This window comes from Cyprinodon variegatus, unplaced genomic scaffold (assembly GCF_000732505.1).
Source record: "Cyprinodon variegatus isolate N-32 unplaced genomic scaffold, C_variegatus-1.0 Scaffold137, whole genome shotgun sequence".
Lineage (NCBI taxonomy): Eukaryota > Metazoa > Chordata > Actinopteri > Cyprinodontiformes > Cyprinodontidae > Cyprinodon > Cyprinodon variegatus.
The window spans coordinates 186,267-207,455 of NW_015150590.1; the positions used below are offsets into that span (position 1 = coordinate 186,267).

Here is a 21,189-nt window from a genome sequence, read left to right on the forward strand (position 1 = left end):
ATATATATATATATATATATATATATATATATATATATATATATATATATATATATATATATATTAACATAATAAAGTCACTATATATTAATTTCTAAAAAAACTTCCTTTTTATCAAAAATATTGCATTATTTTATTAATTTGAATGCTCTTTTATTAAAGTTGACAGTGCATTTAAAAATGTTATGCATTTTAAAATATTATGGTATGGTTTAGATAAATAAATGTTATATCTACTTATGTCAATATTGATAGTAGTATTTAGTAATATGTTTATGCACTCCACATAAACCAGGCATCACATCACATCACAATGATTGTAAAAACCATGTTGCAGTCCCCCACACCTCCAAGGAGGTTTCAACCCCCATATTGATTTATGCTTTATGAAAAAATGTGTTGTTTTATGACCTTTGACTTCAATAAAACACACCAGACTTCACACAAATTATATCGCTAAAGCTGATAGTAATGTATCACTATACTTTATTTGGGTAATTTTTACAATTTAAAAAATAATTTAATTTTGGCCGGTTTGCTTTTGTCTAGAATCACTTCAACTGTATCCTCTTTCATATTCCCCCTTTCCTGTCAGCCTACTGTCGGAAAAACGAGCCACTAATGCCGTAAAAACTCTAAAAAAAAAAAAAAGAATCACTCAAACATCACAAACATTTTTGTTGTACAAAAGATACACTTTGCTCCATAACCTAAGCTAACTTACTGCATAACCACCCTTATTTGCAGAACACAACATTTGTCTAGACTTTAATTAAAATGGCAGTTTCACAAGGGCTTAAATGATCTCTGCAGTCTGTATCGTAAAGAAAAATAAAGATTATGCCTTCAGTGTAGTTACAATCTCATTATTTATTTTTTTTTTAACAGCTAATCTTCAAATAAAGGTCTAGGTAAGCTAGAATTGGCAGGAGCTACCTTTTTTCCTCTCTCTGTCTCTCCCCTCCTGTGACCAATATCCAAAGCTACCGAAAAGTTCTTCGATTTCAATATGACAATGCCGGCGGCAAAAGCATTGCATCCCAGAGCTCCCCTGAGTCCACATCCTCTCCTCTATCAGCCTGCTTGCCATGCCGGTTGGGGCTGATGATCCAGATTTTGCTGGTTTTTAATTAAGTGGAAGGTCAAATCTCATTGCTCTTGACTTCAGGGAGTCACTGCTGTCTGCATGGCAGAGGAGCTACACCCAGTCATTAATTTTATAGAGCGAGGACTTTAATTGATTAAAAAGTTAGGGACAATGGGGAAATTTGAGGTGAAAGAGTGTTTTGTTGGTGTGAGGATCTGGACTGCTTATAAATGTTATCCATTTTTACTTGCAATGTATATAATTTAAGACTTTAATACTGTTAAAAAAAAAATTTTGTTGTTGTTTTTTTATCATCAAATATTTAACTATTTCAGTGTGATCACTGAAGTTCCTTATATTTGGGAAACTTTCACAACTCAAACCTTTAACTCTAATACCCCAATAATTTAACCCTTAGAGCATTACTGAACAACAAGTTTTATAAAGACAAAATGAGAAGACCACCCAGGTCAGGGAAATATAAAGCAGAGTCAGCAGGTTGTCTGACTGTGCGCTGTTCAATTCATCATCCATTAAAGGATTTTGGCACAACAGTAAATCTACCAAAACATGGCTGTCACCCTGAACTGACAGACTAGTCAAGGAGCCAATAGGAGTGTGATGACCTCTGGAGGTTGTCAGGACAACTTTAAGTCCTACACCTTGATTTTATGTGAGATTGGAAAGAAGCTAGCTAATTTTGATAGAAAATCATGGCATTGTTTTATTCTGCAGACAAAAGACTGTATGTGACAGAAAACAACATGTCCACAGTTAAAGATGTTGGTGGGAACATCATGCTTAGGTGGTGGTGTTCTTAAAAGAGAAAAGGAAGCTGGTCAGGGCTGATTTTAAGATTGATGAATCTAAATCCAGGATAATTATGGAGAACAATTTTTTTTTAAAGTAGCAAAAGAGGATTGGGTCAACTATTAGGACAATGGCCCTAAACATACAGGGAAACAATTCAGTTCAATTCAGTTTATTTATATAGCAACAATTCACAACACATGCCATCTCAGGGCACTTTAAAGAGAAAATTTAGCCAGATTATACAGTCAGACTGGTTCAAAGGTTTCTATTTAAAGAAAACCAGCAGATTGTATTGACTCAAGAGCAATCCCTCATGCCAAACATGCTTAGAGCGATAGTGGAGAGGAAAACTCCTTTTCAGCAAGAAGAAACCTATATTTCTTCTTGCTGAAAAAATATTTGGCTTTTTTTTTTTTTTTTGTCACCAGCTTGTGTGCCCCTAAGAAATATATCTTAGCTTAAGAAAAGGGGAATTGGACAAAGACTTGACTTTTGGGGACTGTAAACAATCTCAGATTTTGATTTCCAAAATAGTTGAGACATATTTTATTTTTCTTCCACTTCATATTTTCTTCTTACTTTTTCATCCATCCATTCTGACACACTTGTCCCAAGGGGTGCTGGGGAATATCTCCAGCAGTCAATTGGCAGGGTATGCCCTGGAGAGGTCGCCAGTTCATCGCAGGGCAACAGACACACAGGACAAACAACCATTCACACACACACACTCACACCCAAGGAGAATCTAGAGAAGCCAATTAACCTAACAGTCATGTTTTTTGACTGTGGGAGGAAGAGAGAACCCACGTATGCTCATGAGAACATGCAAACTCCATGCAGAAAGACGCCGGGCCAGGAATCAAACCCAGAACCTTCTTGCTGCAAGTCAGCAGTGCCACCCACTGCACCACTGAGCAGCTTCAATCAATAATAATGCTTCATCATTTGATTCATGAAAGATAAAAATCTAAAATAAGAAAATAATATGATACATGTGATATCTGCTATAAGTCATTTAGTGCCTATTTGCTTGTTTTCAAATAGAACAATACTTTTAGGGCTTAATCTTCAAAGAGTCTAAATAAGAGGCACTAAATTGAACATACAATCTTTTTTCAGTATTTACATAATTGTTGTTTATCTGCTAGTGATCTACAGTGGTCACTGTACAAATGACGTAAACTAACTCTGGTCCGTCCATTAGCATGGCAAGTTCTACTGGCAGTTTGAGACGGACTGTAAAAGAAATATGAGGTTTGAACCCTTGAAGATAAAGGTAGTAATAAGAATTATCATGCACCTTTTAGTCCATCTCACTGGCAAAAGTAAAATAAAATAAAACATTACGATGCTCCACACACACTTGTGTTTTATTAAATCAAAGGAGAGAAAAAAATCCCAGTTTTGATCTGCTCTACTGCACATTGAAACATATTTAGACCTGATTGTTCAAACCTTTTGAAGAAAAGGCTCTCATCAAGCTAAATGGGCTAAGGGGCTTCTTTTTTGTTAAAGATAAAAAAAATAATAATTCATCTGCTCTGCAATAAACTGAAGGCATTACTTTATTCAAAGTTTGTCATAAATTATTAAAATAACCACATATTGTAAGGCTGGATCTTGGATGTTTAAAAAAATATGTCCAGTGTCTGTCCATTTTGGTTTAAATATTTTCCATTTTGTTGTTTTATAAAATATTTTCAATCTGTTACTCTCTTCAACAACTAAAACTTTCTTTAAAAACCTGTATTTAGCCAAGTTGTATTTAAAGTCTGTTTAGCAAAGATTTTGGGTAAAACAAAAAATGGGCTTAAAGAAATATCTTATATCTTACCTAACATTTTAAATCCAAAATAAATGTCTTTTATTTTCCATCTCAAACGGAATACCTTTGGATTAAAATGTTTATGTTCTATTTTAAATGTTATAATGTTGGTTTAAGTAATTTAAGACATCAAAAAAGTAGGCGTGTCACAGTGCTTTTGTAAATAAGAATACTGTAGATAATTCAAAAGAAAAAGGTGAACTCCAAAGAAATATCTGCCACAGGCCCCCTTTTTTAATGAAATTTAGATATTTAAAAGCATTTGTTGATTGACGATCTTCTGTTTTGGCCATGAATGAATAATTCTGTGTCATATCATGATGCCTACAGCCAAGGAAGGCTTATTGAATTAAACATTACATCAAGAATAATATCGGAATTTATCATAGACACTTGTTTACATGTAATATGATAAAGGACATACCTAACATCACTTATAGGTAACATCCCTTTACGTTTAAAAGAATTTCAGCTAATTAAATTCTTTTGCAACCCTCAACACCACGGGTCATGCCTAAGTATGGCATAGTACTCTGGTTAGCTCTAACTAGAAGATATTTCCAGAATAATTAGAATGTTAAGGTGATAACAGCCTTGGTTAATAAAGCCCAGTAATTTATTTAATCACTGACAATGCAGGCCTATAGTAAGTAAGAGAGAGCATTTTAAACTTCCTTTGTTTTGCTGTTACCTGTAGCAGAGATGAATTATGTACTGCCTCATCCCTGTTATCCATTAATACATCTGGATGTCAAAGCAAGGCCAGGAATTCAATTAGAATGGATATTTTCTGTCGTTACTCTGTCTCATGTTCACTTGCAGTTGACGCAAAAAAAAAACCTTCATGGGTTCAAACAGGAAGAGTTTTCCCTCGGAAGCAGTTTGTAAAAACAAACATAGACTCAATGCAAAACTACAAGCTCCCTAAACCTTCTGGGAGGTCTACAGTGTCAGATCCACTTCATGCTCTCCTCCCATCTGATTCCCTCTCCTTTCACCTCACAAGAAGCTGAGGTCACTAGTTGTAACTTGTTACCCAACTGGGAGTTACACCAAATCCAGAGAACTATAATCTCTAAAATCTCTCTATATCTCTAAAATATAAACTGTAATATTTCTTATTACAACAAGCATACAATTCTTTCCATCTCCTAGATCTTTACAGTGGGAATGAAAACACTGAAGAAAAGTTATATTTTGAACAAATGGAATTTACTCTTTGCACCTACTGATGGTTGAGGTCTTTCAAAATAAAGCACCAGCTAACCTTTTTTTTTTTCTCAAAACCTGGCCAAAAGCGATGTAGAAAACCGTCAGGCCTTCTCTCTTCTGCTGTCAAAAGCATCTGTCAGCTATGTTACGATTCAGTCTATAAACTAGCTTTGCCATCAGAGTTTTAAAGCAAAGGCTGGCTTTCATAAACAACACTACTTTAAAGACACAGAAACAAAAACTCCCAGTATACACAGCATTTTTATTGTTATCTTTCTAACAGGCCCCTTTTTAAGTTAAGTTATTGAATCTTACAGAGTGTCTTTCATTCCGCCCTCAAAAAAGTGACCTTATTCATAATACGGTTCCCTCCACAGGGGTGCCAACAGATTATGCCTCGTTTTCTTGTTTTAAACAGAGTATAATGAAGCTTTGAGAAGGCATGATTTATCTCAGATAACCCATGAGGATTTCAATTTACCCAATTTCTGAAAGGCATAAATAAAAATTGCCGTGAGGGCTGACTGTATATTCCCTGTAGAAGGTATTGATTGTGTGAATGCAGCTCAAAGCCTATTCAAGCCTTTGTCTTTTATTGCTTTCCCTTTGTCTTAGATGCAAGTGCAACCTGCATGCCAACAGCTGTGTGTTTGACAAGGGGAAGCTGGGCTGTGAGTGTGAACACAACACCACAGGGCCAGACTGCAGTCGCTGCAAGAGGCACTACCACGGAAGAGCCTGGAGTGTGGGCTCCTATCTCCCAATACCCAAAGGAACCGCAAATATATGTAAGTAGAAAATCAAAGCCGTCTTTTACAAATTTTGGACATCGACTTATCTTACACATAAAATATCAATATATAATTTCTTATGATAATGCAATGCAGTGAAAGACATCCCAAGCCACATGATACAAGAAACCTTTACAGCAGTTAGTTTTAAAAACCATGAAGTTTTAGGCTGGTAACAAAACAACTTATGACTGATTTTAAAGTGTTTGTTAGCTAATCAACCTATACTATTCTTGCCAGATTAATGGGAGAAATGGTTTAAGAATCTTTGAGAATCTTTAATGTCAGTAATTTGAGAGTTTGTACGCAATAAGGCTTGTATTTATTTAAACAACCTGTGATATACTGTATATATCTGGCACATATAAATATCTGCCAAATCATCTGGGTTAAGGCAGATATTTTATCTCTATTGATCTAGCCAACAGTGGTTAAGTGGCAGAAACCGAGTAGTTAAAATTGGTTCCACTATTCCTTTTAAAACTATATGGTTTCCCTCTGTATTGCTAAGGTCAATAAGATGAGGAAGAGTTTTACTAGGCCGGTAAATATCTGAATATTCACCTCTTAATAGAATTACTTCCTATCCTTTTTATTAAATCGTAATAGCATTGTACAAATTTGATTTGCCTTTTCGAACTTTGGTCAACTGTTTATTTAATCATTACAATAAAAAGGTCAAACTTCAGAATACAATATTGCAAGGCATCTCAGAGGCAGAAAGTGCTCTTTAGCATTATCTCCATTATGATGTTAGACAGGAGTTGAGTCACATTTATCAAATCCTATGCCAGGGGGTAGGGAGGCTCATTGCCTCGATAAATCTAACACAGCTTTGCAGGGTTGTGGAGGTAGATGGCCAGGCGTGGCCAGATGGTTGAAAATCTAGCCGGATAGTCCCTGATTTCGCCTTTTTATAGCCTTGAAGTCTGAAAACCTCACAGCAGCAGTCCTCATAGATTTATTGCAGGTTCTTCAGTTGCTAATTTTGACTATCTGACTAGAATTCTGATTAGATTTGAAGGGTATTTTATATTACTATTGATCCCTTGCTGTAACCCCGCTTTTCCTATTATTGTTTTCAAATCTGCTGTTGATTAATTAGATAATTATCTAGTGATTTGTATGAATATGTGTTTCATGAATCATCTGCATGTTTGTGCACTGGTATTTAAGTGTTGTTATGAATATGCACTTATATCTGACTGCATGTGGGAGTCTGTTTATTAGAAACTCTGTGAACTCTAAGGAGATATTGCTGGATTTACCCCCATACAACCTCAGTCTTATGTGCTTTCCTGCAATGTGAGGCCCAACGTCAGATTGACAGGCCATTATTAAAAAATCCACCACCAGGACGCATCTGCCCTGAACTGATGAAACTAAGGTCTTGCCATATCAAAAGCAATATTAGCGCTTGTTTGGCTGTGGCATGAAATGCAATATTATGGAAGTGACGCAACAATATTGCTCCCCCAGGTGTTGAATGTGCACATTTTGTCTTGAATTATGCTTATTTTTCTCTTGAGTACAGATGTAGACCCTTAACATGCCCATATCTATTACATGAATTGCTTCTTATAAAGATATTAAATGTAAAGAGTCTCTGTGAGGACAAATCTGTTGAACATGCAACGTGTAATTATGGTTTAATAGGTTTCATCTGTCAGCAAGTCTTCCTCTTTTATCATGACAATCATTAATCTCTGGGTAGGGTCTATTACATATTTATATCCTAGTGCATGGAGACCTGGTATAAAATGAAGCTGAGCTTTTAGAAAAAAAAGAGTCTTGTTCTGTATTAAGAACGTAATGTTCAGGAACAGGAAGTGACTAAGAAAGACTGGAATTAAATATTAAGTGGTTCTGCAATGTCTTAAAAAGTAAAACAAAAAAAGTTTCATTTTAAGTTATGCCTTAAACATATGATGTATGTCTAAATTCCCCGTGCTAGGTTTTGAACTTATGAAATACATTTATTTTTCAATTTACTTGCTAAATCATAAATATGATGACGCCATCCATATACTCCATGATTAAAGCCCAGGTTGAGGGCATTTATTTGTAAGGCTTTAAAAAAAATTATGACTAACATAGTTTGATTAGTTAGAGATTGGAATTAGCCCAAATCTTCCTTGATTAACTCTGATCAGTAATCAGGTGCTCAAAACTGAAACATTTATTAATTTAATGCATTAAAAATGTTCTAGTCCATGCAAGGAAGAAGAATAGGTACAAATTGGAATGAACACGATATATATCAGGAAAAAAATTCATAAGGAGGTTTTGATTGTTTTATTTAATTTTTTTACACAATAAAATCAGAAAGGTTAAAGGTACGTTTACCCACAAATGCATTCTGGGCATCAAAGCATCCGATTTACATGCAAAGTGTTCGAGGACCGCGTCAAGCAGTGTCAAGAGGTCCTGCACTGCGGCTGATCATCTAGAGCGGCCCATCTTATTGTTATTAGTGTCAGAGCATCCTGGCGTCCCAGCCTCTGAGCTTTCAAAGCTGGAGTTCATAAATCAGAACCTTTTCAGCTTGACGCATATCATCAACTAATCATAAAAGCTAATCCAGGAGTTTTTGGGGAAACAGAAACTAGCAAGCGATCACTGCAAGCCATGATCGCTGCTGTGTGCATATCAAAAATAAATAAATACAAAGGGGTTGAACTTGACACAGGGCGAGTTCGGATAATCCTAAGTGCACTAAAATATTTTTTATCAACTATAGCGAAACAGTTTATCATTAAACTAAAAATGTTAAAATCTGTCGGTGAAAAATATTCAATTGTATATTCTGGTACTTGCAGGTTTTACCACAAACCTTAAAAACACTTCTTATTTACTTCCAGCCACTTCGAATGTAGCGGGTAGTCCCCAACAGCCTGCTCAGCTTCAGAGAGCTTTCACTGGGGGACGCCCAACGCTGTCGCTCCCCTATATCCGACGGATCTAGCACGCTGAACAAGAACTGAATATTTTTGTAGGATGATAATCCTGATGATCTGTCTGCACAGATGATGTTTTGAGGTAAACTATTTCACTTAAAAATGTGTTAAAACTATTTTTCAATCTCTTTTAAGTGAATAAAGCCAAGCTGCTCTCTAGGTTGTAGCGAAAGAACAGAGCGGCTCAATAACTAGAGTGCAGAGCATCCAGAACGTCAAAGCATGCAGACCAGTGTAGGTGACCAAGTGTCTAAATTTAAGTGTTTTTGATGCCCAAAATGCCTTTGGTGTGAACGTTCCACAAAGCCTTTCAGTTTTAATCAGCACACATCCATGTTTTTAAACAATCCTTTATCACCACCACAAAGAGAACACTTTGTAGAACCATTCTTTGCTAGAGTCACACCTGTATTTCAGATAGCTACTTTGCACATTTAAAGGTTTAAGTCTTTCTCCATTCATCTCTGCAAAACAGCTGAGACTTACTCAGTTGACCCATTGGGCCTGTTTTTTATTGTTTTTCCTGTCTCACCTTGACATAGCTATAGGCTCAGCTTTTACTGTGACTAACTTTATGTGCTCTCTTTTTGTCCGGTTGACATGCAAACTGCTCGTTGAAATCTGATTATCCTACATAGAGCTACCTGTAGAGCTTGTGTACCTTTACTTTTTGTAACATAGAAATTATTTATGAATCAATGCTTCCCTGTTCCTTTAACTGTCTGCATCTGTGTGCTTGAACCCCAACATATCATACATCATGTTGGTATTAATTTAATTATAACTTTTCTTCTCAAAGAGAATATTGCTGTTGTAGAAGAAAACTCACTACACCATTTTTTTTTCGACAGTCCACTTTGCCAGCAGTGTTATCTCGTTTTGCCGAGCAGGTACAGAGGTTAAGAGGTGTTTGAGGGAGTTTGATCAAATTGTAGAATGCCTCCAAAGGGCAATGTTGTATGCCCTCCATTCCTGACATAGAACAAGTGTTTTATTGTTTGGCCTCACTTAATAACTGGTAAACTAAAACTTAAATTCTAAACATTTCTAGCCTCTGTGCTGGTTTTCTGCTTCCAGCAGTTGAGAAACTCCTGAACATAATCATAGAAGACAGGGGAAAAAAGGTCAGGGATTAAACTAATTGTGGACATCAGAACCCTTCACTGATGGCGATTATTCAGTACAAAGATAATAGAACCACAGCCAGATATTGATAATACATATGGGAAAACGGTTGCTGCAGGGAGAGCAGAGCAAGATCCAGCTTAGACGAAATACCTCACCCTTTAATTATGAATAGGAGAAAAAATGTATGTTTAGTATTAAGCATTTTAATTCTTTGACATGTTGTCTCTGGTCAAACACTTATTATAATTAGTAAAAAGTAAAAGTTTGGACAAGATTCACAAACTATGGACAAACTAATAACTGTTCTGACATTGGGCTTTTCAAGGTAAAAAGAAAAAAAAAAACATCCAACTGGTTCTCTTTCAACTGTGTGACTCATGTATCAAAGTGAAACAAGCTGACACTTGATTAAAACATTTCCCCCCTCTTCTTTTTCCACAGGCATTCCCAGCAATCATGGAACAGTGCGTAAGTTGTTTAAGCTTTTTAATTGGCATGCTGACTAATGGGTTTCCTCCCCCAGCCATGACTAACTCTTGTTCGACTGATGATGTTGGTGTGAGAGACTGTGGTACATATAAAGCAGTGATCAGCATGTCTTTCACTGAATAACACTCATTTAGACTGGGTGTACATGTAGAACAGTAATTTTGTATTCTTGGTCATCAAAGTGGACCAATGCATAAAGAAAAAACTACACATCTTTGTGCATTTCAATAAGGAGCACACTATTATAAGTCTTGACAATTTTGAGATAAGTAACAAATAGGATAAAAAGAGAGTTTCCTTATTTCCAAAATTTTCACAAATGATGCCAAACTTGTATTGCAAAGCAATAAAAACATATGCAACATTCCTGCAAACACACCTACTTTTATGCTTAACATAATTTTCACCTGCGCACTCTTTAGGATGAACACAAAACAATTACATAGTTAAATACCTGAAATGTTATTAAGCTTAAAAAATAGCATGTAAATGATGACATTAGAAATCTTTATGGATTTTCATAGTTTTTTTTGCTGTACAAATTAACAAAAGAGGGTTTTAGTGCATCAAACAAGTATTTATAGCTGTTCACTTAAATAAAAGATTTTTTTTGTTTCATCTAAAGGTTAAAATGTATGGCATCCAGAATGTATGTGTTAGACAAAAGTAGTATCAAGTATGATTACAAAGTAGTATCATTGGCACTATTAAACAATTTTATAACAGAATGCAATTTTTTATGGTTTTTAACAGCACAACTTTTGGGTGTGCATTCCAAGACGTTATAAAAAGTGTAAGAAAGTGCTCCGGCCAGTCAAGACAAAAGAGGAACTTTGCAACCAACATGGAAAATGTTAAGATGATGAAAGTTCAAGCCGACTCTCTGAATGTTCCACTACCGCTACATTATTGGCAGCAACATCATTATATGGAGATTTTTTTTTTTTTTTTGAGAAGAGTCGGTTAAGCTAGTCAGAGTTATTGGGGAGACAAATGGAGCATTCTGGTAGACTAACCAATTAATTGTTTAAAAAAAAGACCACATAGAAGATTTAATGTTCAGCAGGACATTAACTGAACACAGAGCCAAACATATGTTTGTTAGATGGAATGGTTTATATGCCTTTTTATGTTTTGAAATGATGCAGCCCAAATCCAATTTGAAGTAATAGCTTTGGGCAATCTAAAAAGCTGATGCAAATAAAAGATCCTGTGTTCACTATTTGAAAAGCTTGATCAGCACTCAGTGGGGCCGTGTCACATTTTTCAGATACTAATTTGACTTGGTCTATTGTTTTAAAGCAACACTGTAACTTTAAGCCACTAGGGGTGCTCGACATGCAACGTTTTGGAAGCAATTAGCAACACAGCACTGTGGTAAATCTAAACGGTCTCCCATAATGTTGTGCAACCTGACAGCAAACCACTTTTGACCAACAGATTGAGAAGTGAGGGAGTTACTTGTAAAGGAAAGGTCACATTTACCCTTCTAGATTAACTCCTACATCTGTGAACCAAAAATATGTCTGATAAGGTATTTGTCATATCTGTTTTGTTGCTTAACAGCAACTATTTATGGTTAGCTCTCCTTTTAAAGGGGAAGCCGTAAATCGGTGCTTAAGGTCACATGGCTTATATACTGATGGATTTCACTCGCTTTAGTTACATATGGGAGTTTTTGAAAAGTCTTTCCCTCATGGTGCATCAATATGCTCCCAGAATTTAATATGCACAATTGTCATCTCAAATTAAGCTAGCCATTGAGTCTAAACTGAAATATGTGTTGCTTCAAACCCAATAAAATATTGTTTTACAAATGCAAATTAAAGAGGTTTGGATACTTTTAGAAGGCACTGCAAGTTGCATGTCACGTTTACCCTATATTTTATTAAATGAGAAGTACTTTCACATAGTGTTCTAAAATAAAATGTTCATGCTTACAATTTATTTTATTTGATGTTGTAAGAACCCTGCAAATTTACCCAATATATTAGCACAACAAAGAAATATCTCTGCTTTACGCTCCTGAATATTTGCTCAACCACACACAAAGACACAAAAAGATGTGCCCAAAGCGAAAGGGAAGAAAAACCCATTCTTTATGAAGACGTGGCTCCAGCCGCGCATCCCTCCGCATGTTGATGCCTGAAGGTGACTCCATGCGCTGAATAACAACAGGCACTTCCATGCATAAACTTCCCTTCCTTTCTGTTGTGAAAAATACACTTGGGCTGCATGCGCGCTACTTTGTCTATGCATTAACTAATTTATGTCCCTGAATGTCCTGCAATGGCTTTCAAAGAACTCTGATCTAAATAAGATGAGATATAGAATACAGTTATAAAAATGGACTATGCATGCTACTCCCTCACTTTAAATACATAAAAGGCTGAGATATTTGACAACTGATGTAACAAATACCCTTTCCATTTTCACACAGATCGAGCAAATGCTTCATCTCTCGGTGTTGCAAATCGCAACCAAGGTAGGCTCATAGGTTTTTGTAACTTCAGCATGACATTGCCAACTCAACACTACTTTACTGCTTATTGATTGGCTGCCAAAAAAAAAAACGAAAACAAAAATAGCCCTATTGTTAGTATGTTAATTGTAGCATTCAGTAGGCTGTCTTGACCAAACCTCACTTTCAACCTGTCGAAACACTAGTCTTTACAAGGCATACCGTTCTGTTATGAGTATACTGCAGGGAATAGGCCACGTGCCTCAGGATCACGGAGTTCACAACCTTCTAACCTCTTTGATCATGCCCTCTTTTTAATTACCCAGAGTGCTCTCTGGGGGTGCACCCTTTCTGCCTTCTTCTTAAGGAAGGAAAAGGAAGCTGGAAAAAGGAATAGCAGAGAGGGACAGAGGGAACAGGCTCCAGGGGGGTTTATGTAGATTGATCTGTTGCTAATCCGCAGGCCCACATATCCTGTGTAGTGAGTCTTAAGTCGTGCCTGCATCACTGCTTTCAAAACTACAACGGGGTAAAAATTTTAAGTTAGACTTGAAGGATTTTTAAGATAAGGGTTCAGTTTTTATCTCACTTTTAAAGATAACCCAATGGAGTGTTTGCCACAGTGAGACATTTTTATTTCTTTTATCTATATAAGTTGACACAGAATAATCTGATTGAACTACAATATGCTTTTTGTATTCGTTATTCTAAAAAAAAGATGAATAAAAAACTTCAGATAGGACAAAGGGGCCATGGTGAATACTGATATATGTTAATAGCAAATCAAACAAGAACAGCTAATCTTTTTATTTGTATTCCAGATATTAAGTCATTGAGTCATTAAACCAGGGAAACTAGCACACCTTCAAAAAATTATGAACAGCTCCTAAAGGTGTGAGCTTCTGTGCATAAGATCTCAGATAGACGCACCGATAGACAGAGGGCTCACTAGTGATTGGTCCAACAACACCTATGCATTGGCACTTCTCAAGTTCATAGATCAAAAACCCATGTTTTTGATCACGTTGATATGGGAGCTGTTGCTAATGACTGTCACGTTAAACAGTGTTAATAATGCCTAATTAACACATCACTATGGTACACCAACCTTACCTGATCTCTGTAATTGTCACAACTCAAAAGAGAGGACCCCGTATTCACGGCCAGACAGACAGTGGGATTATTAAAAAAGCATTTACTAAAAACAAATGGGTCTTCAGAAAAAGCGGCTAGAACGTCTGAGGTAGGAAACTCTAAAGAGACGAAACACAGGTTTGTGACCATGTAAATCTAACGGAGGAAGATTATTGTTAGTGAGTCACTAACAAGTTAGCAAGTTCAGTCCAGAGAACAAGGTAGGATGAAGCCAGTGGGCTGCCAACAAGATACAACTTGCACCGCCCAGCGTGTCCCAGATGCTGCAGTCCTGGAGAGCAAACCGGTGTCCGAAGACAGGTCAGACAAATGGATCAGAACAGGAACAGCCAGGCTCAGTGATTGAGAGGCAGAGCAGGTCAGGATCAGGTAATCAGAAACACTAAGGTTATGCTAAAAATGCTCTCACCACTAAGATCAGATGGGAACAGGGAGGGTCAGTGGTTGAGAGGCAAAAAAGGTCAGTATCAGCAAATCAGAAACACCAAAGAACTTTAAAAACACTCTCACCACTGGCTAGGGAGAACAAGAATAATCTGGCCCTGATGACTGGATGCAAGCATCTTATATAGAGGCAAGAGCAGGTGGATCAGATGAGCAGTGATGAGAAACCAGACAGAGTTAGATAGCTGAATGGAATGACTAATTAAGCCAGTCATCAGTGCCAAGATCATGACAGTAAATTAGTGTGAAAATCCAAATCTGCAGTATTGGTACAGTAATGAGTCTTACAGAGTCCTTAAAGGTACAACCCCCAACATTTTTTCACTGAATGCAATACTGAATCCAACATTCCTGAATCAAATGGTTCATTCCCATTACCATCTTTAGACATTTATGTCGGACAAGTGTTGCACCTAATTATATTTCTATACTTGATTTAACCCAGTGGTCCCCAAACCCTGTTTCTCAGGGACCCCTGCCCTGCATGTTTTACTTGTTTCCTTGTTGCACCATAGCAGAAAAGAATGGATGATTAACAAGCTTCTGCAGCATTTCATTGCAGCGGAGGACCTATGACTTGAATCAGGTGTGCTGGAACAGACATATCTAAAACATGCAAGGCAGCGGGTCCTTGACCAGGGTTGAGAACCACTGATTTAACCCTTTATTGCCAGTTACAAAAATTCTGCAGTAGTTGCATTCAGTTGGCAGGGTGAGCTTGTCAAAACATCTCACAGTGTTAGAGAAGGTAAAACTGGAGACTAGAAGTGTGTAAAATGGGTTAGTGACCTCAGCCACAATCCATTAAAGTCATTTGAATTACTCAAGCAAAATCTGAAGGCTTACAGTACAGTTAGAGCAAACTGATTACTGACACAGTTGCAAATGCATCTTACTATCAGCCAGTGATGAATAGCATCTGACAAAACAACTAAACTGTGTTTATTTATTTTTTTCAACTCTTTATTTGTAACCATAAAACAAGAACTAAAAACACAAAGCAGCAGCGGACAGAAGCTATCAACAAACACATTACAATCACAGAATCAGAAATAAAGAGGAGTAATCTCTATGAAATACAAGAAAAAAACATGTTTAAGTGTTAACAGAATTTATTCTATTTAAGTATGACAAAAATATTAAATGGGCAAATCACTATTACTATTACTATTATCCAACTTAATCTGATTTATGACTAGACCTACAAAATGAAAACTGTATCTGACCTGGTGTGACTAGCATTTAGTGTAGAAAATGGCAGAAATAAAAATGGCCAATCATTTCACTGATGGTCTTAGTTACTTAGTTAACATCCAGCTGTAAATCTAATGAACATATAACTGATTCTCTGTCACTGTTGAAATCCAAGTTTAACTCTTTTTTTGTTTTTTATTTTTACATTAAATTGATATAAACATTTTATTTTTTAATTTTGTACACATTATATTTATTTTCATTTTCAAGACAACTCAAATAATTTGATTGAACAACATTTAGATAAATAAAAATAAAATTCTCAACAAAAATAACATAATTGACTAAATCAACACCATATTCCAGAGGGCGTAACCACCATCGTAGAAGTGAGGGGGCAAAATTTTGAGAGTAATTTATCAGTCTCTAACATTCAGTTTCACCGTTCCTGTAAAATATCTGTGAAAATCTTTTCCCTAAAATGTACCTGGTTTCTCCCTACAATAATTATTCACAGGAAGTTATAATTTCTAATTACCTGAAAGACCCTTTATCATTCTCCCTGCTGCTTACTCTGCTCTGTTATTGCAATAAGCATAAAATAAAATGTGGAGAGCAACATTTTTAAAATAGCATCAAGAAGAGTAAAAATTGAAGTGGAATTTAACTTTACACTATAAACCAATGGCTGTGTTGTTGTTTTTTTCTACAGCTACTTTTATTCTTTATTCACCTGTGCAGACCTTGCATGTTGGACTTTGCTGCTGGTCTCTGGTCCATCTCCTAACTGACTCTGCTTTTTTTATATTATGGCAATAAAGATAAAAAGAAATGTGTAAAACAAAATCTGTTTGATAGAATTAGGAAGAGAAGCAGTAAACAGTGCTGTGGAATTTTACTTTAAAGTCATTTTAAAGTCATCTGTATGTATCTCCCCCCATGATTTTGTGACCAAAATACCTATATGTGAAGAGCAATTGTGAAGACAAAGTCTGCCTAGAAATGAAAGATGATCGGGTTTATTTCAGGAATTAACTAACTAGCTAATGTCACATAGGTAGCAACCTTTTAAATGGTTGTTAACTAGCTTAACATATTAATACATATGCAGGTTTTACCTTGTCATCATTTAAATGCTGGGTATGATGCAAATATGAAACTTTGCAAATGTATTAGTTTCAAAGTTATCCAGTTGTCAGTAAATATATTAAATGAATCCCAATAAACAGGGTTACAGGTTCTTTCAAGAGCTGGATTTTATTTATTTTTTTGAGAGTGAAAGTTAACCTTGTCCATGAAATATTTTACAATTAACTAAAATTAATATTTAGAAAAAATATATTGAAACTAAAATCCGATGTAAAAACGAATAAATCAAACATCAGTCCTACTTATGCAGGTTTCCGGATTAGAAAGCATTTACCTGTAAAGCTCTCCTGTAAAATGGAAATGATTTGCTATTCTCTCTTCTGAGATAATATCATATCTCCTCTACAGTCAAGGGGTATATCATAAGTGGCAGTGCATATTGAACTTCAGTGCCTTGAATCACTGACTAATGATGAGGCCTGTGTGTTAATATGATAAGAGCAGGCACGACTGAATGCAATGTTTCAGCTTACACTGACATCATGGCAAAAGATATTGACCGATTGTAATTGAGGCAAAACTATTTTTGCTCCAAGCATATAATTAGTATATCCTGCATTTAATAAATTTCTCTAGTTATGATTAATGCACTGTTTAATCTATTATTATAAACACATTTAAAAGTATTAAATACATCACAGTGGATATCTTTTAGTTTGGCTTATATGTGTAAATAAATAGAAGTTCTTTCTGACTCTGGCACGTTTGTATTCTGATTATTCTTATCATACTTCTTGAATAATATTTTAATCTTATAATATATATTTTTTATCTGTTATAATACTGTATGGGGTAGGGGTGGGGGTGGGGGTGGGGGGTTCTGCTTTTGCATAGAATATTTAACAAGGTTAAACACATATATACATGTAAATAACCAGACCTCCTTGGTCACATGCAGTAGAACCTTGATCTTGATCTTTTGCAAAAAAGTATAGAAGTAGGAGATAAGATCAAGGGCATTGATTTGTGACACCCAGCCTCTTATCATGCTAAGATACTCTGTATCTCTCTCTGACTTCAGCTGTAGAGTATCTGGAGGACTGAAAGAGCTCAGAGAGATTAGACGATAAAAAAATTGGACATGTTCAAAGCATTGGTCTACTAAAGTCACTATGCATCTACATTACTAATAGATGAAGTTTACACTAATTAGCCTCCAATCTCTCATTCAATGAATAAATATTGGAAAGCTGTACAAGATGAAATGACATAAAAAACTAACACCCTCAAATTGCATCAGATGTTTGTCCTTTGTGTCACTGTTGTGTGGCTGCTGCAGAGTTTTTCTCCCTGTTGCTTCATGTACCACTGAGGCCTGAGGACAGATCTGTCATAACACTTACACTCTTAAAATGTCACACATATAACAAAGGTGTGTGGCACACATATCTGCAGAGGGTGTGCTGCATGGTGCATAGCTAGCTCTGGCTGTGTCTTTTCTTGTTGTCAGCTTGAGTTCAGGAGTGAATGATGTCATATAAAGCAATTTCTTTAAACTGAGGCATTAATGTTAGTTTAAAGACAGAATGCCACTGTATTTTATCCTGCATCATGAAAGTAAGCTTGCTTTAACCTTCTCTGTATGTAAGGTGTAATCAAGTAAATATGCTGTCTTTGTTTATGTATTTTGATTTTTTTTTTAAGTTAAGACAAAGCCTGGGTTCCTTTCTCAGGAGGTGATGTAAATCTGAGGTTATGAAAATATACCTTAGAGCTTTTTTTTTTTTTTTTGGGAAAGAAAAAAGGGATGGCTATATCCTGGTCATTTTTAAAGAGATTAAACACAGCAAATAAATAGCCATATTACTCAGCAAATTAGATAATTATGTCCTGCTCAGAGTTAAATTACAACTATTACGAGTGTTGCTATAATGTCTGTTAACTGTTTAATACTTCCAAAAGTGTTATTTTAGCTTGAACTAGAGCCAACCAATATAAACACTTTTAAAATGATAATTTATATTAAAAGCAACACTTGACAGAGTTGGTTGAATTTAACTCAATTAACCCCAACTATGTGGTAGAACTAATGTTTGCAGGGTCGAGGTTGGACTTAATATGTGCTGAATTAACACTGTACTTTCTACATACAACATCAACACTGGAAATCTAATTTATTTGATTTTGCTGTATATTTAAATATGTATTTGTTTCAGGCTTGTGAAGGATAGCTGAATACAGTGTTAAAACTAAAAGATTTAGCCAAAATCAAACTGCAGTTACTGGTACTCAAAAAATAGAAAAACCTTTAGTGGACTCACCAGACAAAAAATGCACAAAAAAAGCATGAGAAAACAAGAGCAACACCAGAAACTCTCAATAACTAAATAAAACTACTAAACAAAACATCAGACCAATATAAAATTGAAAATGCATAATGAAGCCTAGACATAATTTCAAGCTGCCACTCCTCTCCACATCATGTTGGGAAGCTCCAGCCTACATGTGCAACTTCATCCCTACATATCAACCAATGATCGTTCAGATCTCTGCTTTTAAGGCTCCAGATTCAATAACATCCTCGCTTACCTGCACTGCTACCCTCCTCCACCCCTTCAACGCCTTCGTTCTCTAGCCTCCATTCATCACCAGTGTCAGAATACTTACTCAGATCTTTTGCATTCAGCTCTGACTTTTTTTGCCAGGGTCTGAGCACCAAAAGTCATAATTTCTTCATGTCAATAAAGCTTTCTCTTTGCTGGCTTCTCTCTGTGCGAGTTTCTCCAAAGTGAATCACTAAAGAACATTCCTCTTATCAGTTCAGATCCACTATTAAAATAAATGGTTTTAGTCATCGATAAAATATTTTTCAGATTTTACATTGTCTCATTTAAATGTTTCATAGCAGCCTCATTATTTCAAACCTCTATTTACAGCTGACACTGGGAAGAAGCTGTTACAGAGCAGCATGATGCATTTTAGGTAAAACAACTTAGTTAATATGGTGAAATATTTAACCTTAGAATTCCTTTATATATAAAGTTTTTATACACTTAAAAACAGGAAACTGCATTTATCATCACACAAAAAAAGAAAAACAACACCAGAGATTATGAAAGCGAACGATTGAGTCAGATGCAATGCCACAGCCTTATTAATCAGTTTTAAGGCAGAAAAATAATTATTTTTTTTGAAGCCACAATAGTGAAAACCAAAAAGTATAATTACTATTTATGCAGGAGGAGATATCCAATTACACAGAAATCTTTGAGCAAACATTACCTCTTCCTGGATTTCACTGCTGCCAGAAGAAAGGCTCACTGAGATAATTGAGTTATGAGGTGGTACCTAGAATAAGGTGAATATCATCTTATGTAATACCCATCACTCTATATTCAAATAAATAAAGATTTCACAGGTACTAAGACTATCCATTCCTGCAAAGATATGCTTTATGGACAATAAAGTATTGTTTATTAAAAACTAGTCCAGAAAGGTGAAAATAACAACAGCTTTTTTCATCTGAAAAGTTGTCATAACTTGAGATCGTCACATAAATAAATCAAGCCATCTTTATCATTTTTTATTATCCTTGAGGCTGGTTGAAATCGACTCAAGAAATATTTAGGCTTCTAATGGCAACACAATATCAGCAGTTTTTAAAATAATTCTATCAATTTCAAATGCAGCTGCAGTCCTTTAGACGTCACCTGTCCTTCTAAAACCAGGGAAAAAAAGAATCAAACCATTTTTTTTTAACATAATTCAACAGAAGAACAGATTTAATCACTTCAGTAACAGAGCAAAAATCTAGTTTGACTGTTCACTTATAGCTTATAGAGAAACAAAAAAAAAACATTTTTTGACAAACAACATGCAGACAGGCAATTATTTTCTATTCTATATAAAAAAGTAATATTCAGAATTTTAGATTTATAACCTGTTTATTTTAAACACTGCATGTGAAGCATCACTGTGTCAAATATAATCTCCCAGTTAAGTCCTTAAGCTTATTTACGACAAATAGCAGCTAATTTGCTAGAAGCCACTAATAACACTCTTAGGCTACGTTCACACTGCAGGCCCTTGATGCTCAGTTCCGATATTTTTTGTGAAATCCGATTCTTTTTGCATTGCCGTTCATATTTCCAAATATATGCTGCTTGTAAGTGATCTCCTGTGTGAACTGCAGTCATACAACGCAAGTGTCCCGCATGCACAGTAGAGGACGCAATGACATCACAGGCCAGCGTGCTCTATGTTTACGGAAGTAAACATGGATGGTAGTGCCGGCACACATCTAGCGGTCTTTTCCAACCATCTAAACACAAACTTTTCAATATGGTTAAACATAAATACTGCTCTCCGCATCATCGACTGCCATTGTTGTTGTTTTTCTTGCAGCTTCTGCATATCAAGACGCAGAATAGTGACCTTTGTTGGGTATTAATGACATTCAGGTCGGATGAATCCGACCTGGCCATTCACACACATGTCGCATTTGAGAAGATCAGACTCGTATCGGGTTCAGGACCACATAGCCA

General features: G+C 35.8%; 1 protein-coding gene across 2 annotated transcripts in view; it reads left to right on the plus strand.

Annotated features, from left to right (window-relative positions):
- LOC107085927 (netrin-G1-like) overlaps positions 1–21,189 on the plus strand; it is an 81,181-nt gene that overhangs the window by 56,493 nt on the left and 3,499 nt on the right. The window contains exons 3-5 of one of the 2 annotated variants that reach the window (XM_015376584.1): positions 5,553–5,725; positions 10,255–10,281; positions 12,743–12,787. In XM_015376584.1, the coding sequence (XP_015232070.1) occupies positions 5,553–5,725; positions 10,255–10,281; positions 12,743–12,787 (245 nt within the window). The remainder of the gene's footprint in view (positions 1–5,552; positions 5,726–10,254; positions 10,282–12,742; positions 12,788–21,189) is intronic. The other variant, XM_015376585.1, reaches the window with a different exon arrangement.